Source organism: Xyrauchen texanus, chromosome 34 (genome assembly GCF_025860055.1).
Source record: "Xyrauchen texanus isolate HMW12.3.18 chromosome 34, RBS_HiC_50CHRs, whole genome shotgun sequence".
NCBI classification, from domain to species: domain Eukaryota; kingdom Metazoa; phylum Chordata; class Actinopteri; order Cypriniformes; family Catostomidae; genus Xyrauchen; species Xyrauchen texanus.
In genome coordinates this window covers 31053510-31063896 of record NC_068309.1, presented here as the reverse complement: position 1 = coordinate 31063896, position 10387 = coordinate 31053510, and the positions used below count along the sequence as shown (strand labels likewise).

Below are 10387 nucleotides of genomic sequence, written 5' to 3'. Positions count from 1 at the left end.
TGTATGTCTGGTGTGAACGGCTCTTTTGAGGTCATTCCACTGCATCTCTATTGGGTTAAGGTCTGGGCTTGTTGACATCTTGATAAATGTGAGAATTATTTTATCCCCCCAATTAGGCAAGTGGTCCTGTTCTCAAAGCAGCAAAGATGTCCCGAATCACGATGCTCCCTCCACCATTGGGATGTTTTCATGTTGGTATGCGGTGCACTTTTTTTGCCATATGTAGTGCTGCGTATTCTTTCCAAACAATTTAACCTCAGTTTCATCAGACACAAAATATTTTCCCAGTAGTATTGTGGAGTGTCAAGGTGGTCTTTGGCAAACTTCAGGTGCACAGCAATGTTTTTGTTGGAAAGCAGCGACTTCCTTTGTGGTGTCCTGCCATTGACACCATACCGGTTTAATGTTTTCCACATAGTAGACTCATGAACAGAGATGTTAACCATTTTCAATTATTTAAAGTTTTGAGCTGTCACTCTAGGGTTCTTTTTTACCTCATTGAGCATTCTGCAGTGTGCCCTTTGACTCGTTTTGGCTGGATGGCCACTTCTAGGGAGAGTCCATAGAACTAAATCGTCTCCATTTAAACACATTTGTCTAGCTGTGGACAGATGAAAATCTAAGCTCTTCGAGATAACTTTGTTACTCTTTCTAGCTTTATGCAGACAACAACTCTTGATCGTAAGTCTTCTGAGATCTTCTGGTCTTTTTTAACAAGGCATGGTCCACGACAGCAGATGCTTCTTGAGAAAAGCATTCATAACAGCTCTTAACATGACTAAAACCTTTTAGGTGATCTCACATTTTTTATAACACTTGATAAAACGAAGAGAGGTTCATGTGCACAGCATGCAAAAAAGAAAGAAAACATTCAATATCAGCTTGGCGCAATTTTTCTTGGAATAATCTGAGCAGAAATCCTAACACAAATAATAATGGTATTTAAAAAATCTGTTAATACATAGTATATCATTTAATAATATATATTATAACAATGCAAAATGTTAATACAACAAACACAATGCATTTTTTTATATTATCTTTAAGGGCTAATGTAATTGAAAGACTTCCACTGAAGCTTATTTTAATACTAAAATGTAATATTTCTTGTCAAACCAACCTTTATTTATTTTTATTATTATTTATTTGTTTCAGGCATAACGAGATGTTATACTGATGCCTTATATTTTACTAACGGTTAACTAACGTTTATATTATTAATTATATAAATGTGGTATACTAACCTTTTGGGACTATGCAAATCTGCATTTTATTTTAAAATGTTTTGTTAATCACCGTAGTAATTACAAAAGGTCACATGAAGACTTAAAGTTCATTAAGAGTGTCCCTTTCCAGAAGCAATAATAAATACATACTGTATGTAGAAAGTGCATAGTGATATTCATACAAACACAATCATGACACTAAAATAATGCAATTAACATTAACTAAACTTTATAAAATATAACACCAAACACCCCACAATAAAGAAACATAATGTGACTGGTCACGCAGGGACTTCTGGGAACTCCTGATTATTGTTTTGCACTGAAATTTAAAAAATAAAGTACATGTATTCTCTTGTTAAAAATTATATAAATTTTTATCGTTAATAATACAGTAAAATTATACTTTTTACATCTAAAAAAAAAATAATGTGTACAATAATTTACCGTAAAATTACATGTATTGTCTTGTTAAATAAATTATAAATTTTACAGTATATATTAAAGTATAAACTACCCGTAAACCAATTAACTTTTTTTAGCTGTTGCATTTTTATACTCTCTTACTGTTAAAATGACGGACATTTTTTTTCAGTGTAGATACAGGCTGTAACATGGCAAAAAAAACTGTGATAACAGCTTTTTATATAACATCTCAAGCTTTTGCAAAAATTGGCAGAGGATGTTTAGAACAGCTCGCAAAGAAATAATACATATGTTAAATGACAATATTTGCATGGTATCTTTGCTCTATTTAACATAAACTAGACATATGAATTCAAATACCTAAAAAAAAAAAAAAAAAAAAAAGGTTGTTCGAGAGAATGTCCCAGTGTTCAAAGATAAACATGTACAGGATTCCATGAGAGGGAAGGGGCTGTTTACTTGTTTAGGGCCATGTGCAGGGCCTTGGGTCCGTCAGCAGGAATCTGTATGATGCACTGCTGCTTGGATCTTCCCAAGGCCTGGGCTGCTCGCCAAGACTTTTAGTAAATAATAGCATCTATTACTCCCAAGAAGGAAACAAAAGTATAACTTACAAGAAGATGAAAGAAGCTTTGTTTGGCTTGAGCTATTGCTGTTAGTGTGGCCTACCATTCTGGAAGCACAGGACATGCTATGTGTATAGACTACAGTATATACAATACTTCTGAGACAAGTCTTAGAATCAGTTCACTTTGATAGCATGTGTCCTCTAAATGTTTCTTGTTCTGTTATTATCATGAAGTCTTCCTTTCTTTCTAATGTAGTTTTGTTATTGTCCTTATTGTGGAATGAGCCATCCACTATGGCCAGTGCTGGTTCAGGTACCAAATAGTGTCGTTGCTCAATGCTGGTCCGAATAAGGGGTTCAACTGGGCCAGGATGGCTATTAACCAGCTGTTAGGGAACAAGAACAATGATGTCAGAATAAATCCAAAAAGCTCTTCCTCACTTTTTTGCCAAACTATGCTTTCTTTGGGATTCCAAAAGAGTGAATGGTCCACTTCGTCCTGGCAACACATTTTACCAAAAACAAAAATGTACAACGTGACTATTTGCTGCATTGACACTTGATACTAAAGCACACCTTCAGGGCATTCTGGTAAGTCACAAAATAAAAGGAGGCATGTCCAAAAAGTATTTGGTCTTTATATTTTATCAAATTATATGTTATAATTTTTGCATTATATAAATTCTAACCTAACCATGTGCCATTTTGTTTTATATTATACAGGGATGCAAACTAATGAGATGAAAAAGGTGAGAACGTCATAGCAGGTGTTCCAGGGGTATATTTTCAGAAGTTTGTATGATGTATTTAAAGCTTGTTTAAGTGTTTAAACTACCCCAAAGGAGGCACTATATTGCAGAAAATGTTTACTCTTAAAACATTAAAGTCTCCATATATATATATATATATATATATATATATATATATATATATATATATATATATATATATATAAATCAGGCATATGAGGTATAATTTGAAAGTTTATAATCTGCACTTTTCAGAGATAACCATCATCTTATGTATTTATGCTACTGAAAATAACAAAATAAGGCCTCAAAACATTGAAAGTTGAAAATTAGTGCTGCCTAGAGGTATTGATTAGAAATATTAATATGAAAATATAAGTCCATCACATAGCACATAAATGGACAATTTACATATCAAATAAAAGCTCTCATTATCAGGAATGTGACTGTACAGTTTGAAATCATTTCAAAAGAATGATTTCTGTAATTCATCAAATACAATCGTCTATTTGATGCTCCGATAACTGCTGCTCTTAACCCCAAATAGCTACTTGTCTGTGAGCTTGCTTGGCAGAATAATCCAATGTTATATCTTAGATGTCCAGAAGAAAATATGCAGTCCAGCAGGAAAAGCATGCTAAAAAAAATCACCGGAAATATATGTTATCACCTATTGATTAGAATGTTATATATTCTACACAGCAAAGGGGAGGATCTCAGCTTTCTAATGATAGTTAGATTGAGCTTCTAGTCCACTCAGAGGCCGAGATATTAGATGAAATAACGAGGATGATGCATGAACTGAAAACTGTCTATGGACAAGCACATTTTTGATGGCTGAAATGCGTTAGAGCACCACCTAAATTTCAGGTCTGTATATTATGATGGAATGTGATAGAAACATTTTTTTTTGCTACCATCTAGTGGAATTAAATAAAACTTTTCAAAGTGAGGTAGCGTGAACAGAACCAGAATTACATGTTTACAAATTTAGGACAACCAAAAAAACTTTGGTATCATAAGATTATGAACACATACAATATTAGTTTAATTAGTTTAAGGGGTTTTAAAGTACCCATTTAATTATATTAATAAGTAGGTAAAAGTTACTAAAAATAAAAAAATTTACCAAACAATTTGGACAGTTGTGTAATGTTAGTGCTACATTCACTGTTACAGTAAAACACTTACAATGGAAGTGGGGCCAGTACATAGATATTTAAATACACAGTTTCAAAAATGTAGCCACAAGACATAAACATTATACATGATAACATAACCCTAGTGTGAAAAATTCTCTGTGCAACAAATTCTGTCGATTGAATACTATTGATTAACACCAGCTGGTTAAAGTAATTGCAAAAATGTTTTAGATGCCCTTGATATTTTGTCATGTAATGCAATGACATGCTGACCTTTTCAAGTGTGCTTGTTTTAAAGGAATATTCCATTAAGCTCAATCCAGGGGCGGATTTAGTCCTATGGGGGCCCTAGGCAAAGTACAGGGGCCCTCTAAAATGACACACATTTACATCAGTTTTCTCTTAAAGGTGCTGTAAGCCTTTTTATTATTATTATTATTTAAAATGGTATGGAGATAATATTCCTACATCCTGAAAGATATCACTGAAACACAGTACGAGTCCTGAGATACCTCATCGGTCTGTGACAGCACTAGACTGTGCAAACAGCAAGGAAAAATGTGTAAGCGGTGCCAACTTTCTAAAAAGGAGTGAATAATAATGTATGAGAACACATTATAAAAAAAAAAAAAACAATCTGGCTACTATGAACTACAATACATAACACTACAATACCTTTTTGTCTTTCTCACTCTCCCTCTTTCTTTATGCACTTTTCCTCCATCAACTTGACCTTGAATTAACTATCCAAATTATTAGACTAAAAGTTGACTTTGCATGTTTCCAGAAGGCTTTGAACAACTTTTAAATTTGAAAACATAAAAAAAGTTTGCTAGATTTATGCTGCTAAATAAGGCTGAAACACGTCAACAGTCTGATCATTTTTTTTATTTTTGTTCTTTACTAGTGTCAACGGCCAGATCATGATCATCATCAACACTGTGTATTGGTGACTATAGTGAGTGCTCTGCTCGTGGAAGTGGTGGCGGTGCTGGCTGTGCAGCAATCTGATCTGTTTGGAAAGACAGTGTTACCTTAGGAAGTCTGGATTCCATTTACATTCTTTCTCTCTACAAATTCAAACCAAACTGAACAAGCAACAACGTAGCTTAACTTGCAACAGAGTATACGGTGATATATAAGGAAACTGTCCGAGTGGTTTGACTCACTTTCACCTGTTTGCGAACTGTTATAGATGCATAAAAACCTTGGAATATTCCATTACAGCCTGATCTGAGGGGGAAGGGGGTTGCTTGCATAGATGGTGCTGAAGATAACAGCAACAGCAATCATGTCGGTGTTGTAATAGTGTTATTTAAAGTTTGAGCACATGTTATTCAGCATTAATGATAATAACAAAGCATATTATTTCTATATTTAGGGGCCCTTGAATTCTGCTAGGCGGATGCCTACCTTTGCCTAGTGCTAAGTCCACTTCTGGGACAACCAACAGCATTTGTAACATAATGTTGATTACCGCAAAAAAAGTATTTAGACTCATCCATTTTCTTTTCTTTAAAAACAAAACAAAAATGGAAGTTACAATGAAGGACTAACAATGGAAGTGAATGGGGCCAATTTTTGGAGGATTTAAAAGGCAGAAATTTGAAGCTTATAATTTTATAAAAGCACTTACATAAATGTTTCTGTTAAAACCCATGTGTTATTTGAGCTGTAAAGTTGTTTAAATCATCATTGGTAGAGCAGGTCGGCCATTAATCAATCCCGGCCCACATGACTCCACATGCCGAAGTGTCCTTGGGCAAGACACTGAACCGCAAGTTGCTCCCAATGGCAGGCTAGTGCCTTGCATGGCAGCTCTACCACCATTGGTGTTATTTGAGCTGTAAAGTTGTTTAAATCTTCATTGGTAGAGCGGGTCGGCCACTAATCGCAGGATTGGTGGTTCAAATCCGACCCACACGACTCCACATGCTGAAGTGTCCATGGGCAAGACACTGAACCCCAAGTTGCTCCCAATGGCAGGCTAGTGCCTTGCATGGCAGCTCTGTCGTCATTGGTGTATGAATGTGTGTATGAATGGGTGAATGTGTCACAGTGTAAAGCGCTTTGAATACTGTTAAGGTTAAAAAGGCGCTATATAAGTGCAGGCCATTTACCATTTGTTGACTACATCATCATGGCAACAATGTTGTAAAATTGTCTATAACTTTACACAGGTTACCAGCGATTTTATCAAACTAAAATAATGTTAACATGCATATTGTTTACATCTTGTGGCTTTACTCTTGGAACAGTGAGTATTTTAACGTTTACAGATTGCCCCCCCCATTCACTTCCATTGTAAGTGCCTCACTGAAACTTTGACTTTTCTCTTTTTTTTTTAAGAAAATGAGGGACAAGTCAAAACAATTTTTGTGGTTATCAATATTATACCACAAATGCTATCGATTGAGCTTAACTTGTATTGAATCTGATTCCTTTAAGTGTCTAAATACTTTTTGGGCCACTGTTTTCCAAATGATATATCATGAATGTAAAGATACAGGTGTAAATTGGCAAGAAACGGAAAAAAACTTTACATGCTTTGGAAAAGTGCCAAAGAGTTTTCTAGAATGACTGCCTTCCCCTGCACCCAGTATGGTTGCACACTGAACATTTGTTTGAAATCTTCTATTCCTGCACCGCTGCTTGCTTTATAAAATAGGTGAGGAGATACATGCCTTTCAAACCTCAAGTGTGACATATCATTTGGAAAGCCTATTTAACTTGTGCCTATTTATAGAACACATTTACCAAATCTTTTCATATCTGGACTGGACCGAGGAATTTGTGAACACAATGGCACAATGACAATCAGATATGGTTCTGAAATGGGCTCAATATTTATAAACAGGTTGCTATGTAAATAGATTCTGCGCACAACTGAATTGAGAAAAGGGTCCGCTGTGTGTCCATGCTGTTTCCTGGATCTGCTTGAGCAAGATAGACTGTTCTTTAATCAGTTCAGCTGTCAGGGTTGGCAAGAAATCTGCTTGCATTTGAAGTTTGTTGCATGGGTATCTATCTACCTCAACGCAAGCAGAATATCAGCACATGGACAGGACAGAAAATAAAAGAGCACTGTAGTACAGAAACTGCATGGAACATATTAAAAACAACAGCATACTATATTTGGGAATAGTAGAATATTAAATATAGACATATTATAATTTATTTTTTCAACATACAGATTTAGGTTATTAACAACATAAGCCCATTATGTATTGTTGAAAGCATATACTGTTATTATTTTTCCAGTTTAAAAAATACAAAATTTGGTGAATTGCTCACTGTATTCATCTGAAAACTGCTATATCTGTAGACAAAGGTCAGATAGTTAATTCTCCCGAGAAACCCTGTAGTTTCTTAAAGCGTTTTAACACTAACAGCCTTTTTGTTTTTCACAAGCTTAGGGCAGAGAAACTAGGTGTAGAGAAATCTTTACATTTTAAAACAGCACCCTCTTCTGTTCTTTGTGATATCAAGGAGTAAATAAGAAAGATACAACGGAAATGGAAATGAGTTATGCAAGTATCTTACATAAGCAATTTTCCTGTACTTTGTGGTCATTCAGTTTTTTTTTCACCCTTTAAAGTGTCCAAATTAGAAATATAATCCCTCAAAGTATGAATTGAACATACTGTAGGTACTATACTGTAGGATTGAAGCAGTTGTGAACAAAATAGATCTTCAAAATATCTATCAAAAACTTCAACTTTGATATTAGTGCTTTGATAAAACTTTATTCTCTTAAGCAGTTGGACGCAATATCTGGCTTCCTCTATACACAATATTTGAATTATTTCTGTGAGGAGAAAGCCTTTTTTTCTAAGAAATATCTTAGTTTATTTCAAAGACATTCATACTTACAACAAGTAGCAGCAAACTGCTGTAAACACGAGCATGGTTACGATGACACTGTTGGAGACAAACACATTCAGATTATTTTGTACTTTTTAGAAAGTTCTTGCACATTAATAAATTCATCTGTATAATTATGATGGACCAAGTATGAATATGAATATATATATATATATATATATATATATATATATATATACACACACCATGGTCTTATTGGCTGGAATGCGTGCTGTTCATGTTCTGTCCCGTTGAATGCACAGGTAGTTCTGGTCAGTTTAAATCACTGTTTGATATTGATGCGCTGTTTGTAACCATATCAACATAATATCACATAATCACAGAGCAAGCAGAGTGAACTATAGCAATAGTATAGATAATATAGTGGAATTCAGGTTGTTTTGCATGGAGGGTGAGTGAAGGAAATCAGGACCTATTAAATGCGTCTTTTGCTGTCTGGCAAGGTGATACAAGACGATTTAAACTGTAATGTGTTGTGTATGTTATGTGCTGAAGTGCCGCCTAATGCCACTTTACAAAGACGAATCTGCCCTATTCCAGCCTAGCTGAAGTACCCCCAGATCATCACCGATGCTGTGATCCTTAAAACATTAGTATTGTGCTGTTTAAAAATGAATATGAGCTTGTTTATTTCCTTGTGTATTTATTATTTAAACATTTATTTATACATGTTTATATATTCACATTGATTTATTTATTAACACATTTATTTATACATGTTTATATTTTCACATTTATTTACACGTTTATATTTTCACATTTATTTATTTATTTACACATTTATTTATATGTTAATTTTGTCATACTTGGTCCTCTATATCCAGAACATCAATGCATGCTGTAATTGAATGACCAATCCTTATAGGCAAACAACAGACAATGTATAATTTGCAAATATCTTCTATATATTTACTTAAATTTACTAAGTAATTTATATATATATATATATATATATATATATATATATATATATATATATATATATTCATATTTCATACATTACATTAATAATCCTTTATATTATAAGAATTTGTGCTGATTTTAGCATTTATATTTATATTATTAATGTTAAACCTGAATCTAAGTCAACTTTCACTAAATATTTCTCTTTTGTATAGGTGTAGATTCATATAAGTTATTATTTGATATAAGTTATGTATATATATATATATATATATATATATATATATATATATATATATATACTCCTTGATATTACAAACAAGAATGTTTATGGAGTTTGATGTGATGATGTCACAGTGACTAATGCCTTAGCCTCAGTTGAAAGTCTGCTTCAAATCTGAAATCGTCACCAAACATATTTCCTTGGATGTAAACATGATACCTTGATGTGGACAGGAAATTCAAACTATAAAGTTCGAGTGACTTTAATTTTCACATAACAATTATCAAATGTGGTAAAGTAATAGGCTATACTGAATTCTTTATGAATATCATAAAAACAAGAGTTCGGGAAATACTACGTTTGTTACAAACTTTCCTGTTCCTCGTCATCTTTCAAAATACTGTCACACTTGCAGTAATAACTGTATTGCGCTTAATGCACAGAAACAACTAAAGTAAACAAAACTTTCACTTGACTTTTATCAACGCATACCCTCTGTTCGGCCCTTTCGGAATAAACCACGGGACAACTCCACCAACAAATCCCCAAAACAAAGTGACAACAGCCATTGTGATTCCAAAATTATGCGGGTCCATGTCCAGTGGTTGCCTAATTTAGAAGTTGAGTTATTGTTTCGCGTATATCCGTGAGCTGTGATGATTAGAGAAGTAACTCATCAGGAAGAGAACGTTCATACACGCCTTTGTGACGTCACCACACCACGTCTGTTCAAACATGTTCAAATACAATTTCCTAAACTTGGATTTCCTAATAAAAGTACTCATCATACTAAGACATTTTGTAATTTGTCTCGGTCAATGTTTTTCTGTCCAAAATAAAGTATGTTCCCTCCTCTGACACCACCATGAAAATATGTAGCCTAATAAAGACTCTTTTCCTATTTTCTCAGACCTAAAGGTGCTAAGCGATTTTATTCATGGAAAACTATGCAAAAACTGTTCTTAATCCCTTAAATATATTAATGAAATAAGTTTGACTGTGACAGGTGTACAGAAGCGTGTCGCGGACATTGACCCTTTTCACCTGTCAATCATTTTGCTCGTCCTCATTTGAAGCAGATCATTGAGTCTGTGATTCATAATGTTTGTCAGTTGAGGGCGCTATTGTGCCGCTATTCAATTTGACAGCCACAGGAACAAACAATCTTCTGTTTTGCTAATTTGTTTCAAACTTATATTTGGAGGGAGGGGTGTTGGAATTAGGGGGCGTGGCTAATTCAACGGCTCAGTCACGTGAAAGCTTCA

At 34.1% G+C, this 10387-nt stretch overlaps 1 protein-coding gene across 1 annotated transcript; it reads right to left on the bottom strand.

Annotated features, from left to right (window-relative positions):
- Positions 1-1224: 1224 nt before the first annotated feature.
- LOC127627795 (V-type proton ATPase subunit e 1-like) lies at positions 1225-9824 on the bottom strand. Its single transcript, XM_052104343.1, has 3 exons — positions 9615-9824; positions 7985-8032; positions 1225-2606 (listed from the first exon to the last, which is right to left on the bottom strand). The coding sequence occupies exons 1-3, from the start codon at positions 9716-9718 to the stop codon at positions 2513-2515; spliced, it is 246 nt and encodes an 81-aa protein (XP_051960303.1). The 5' UTR covers positions 9719-9824; the 3' UTR covers positions 1225-2512.
- Between the last annotated feature and the right edge of the window lie 563 nt (positions 9825-10387).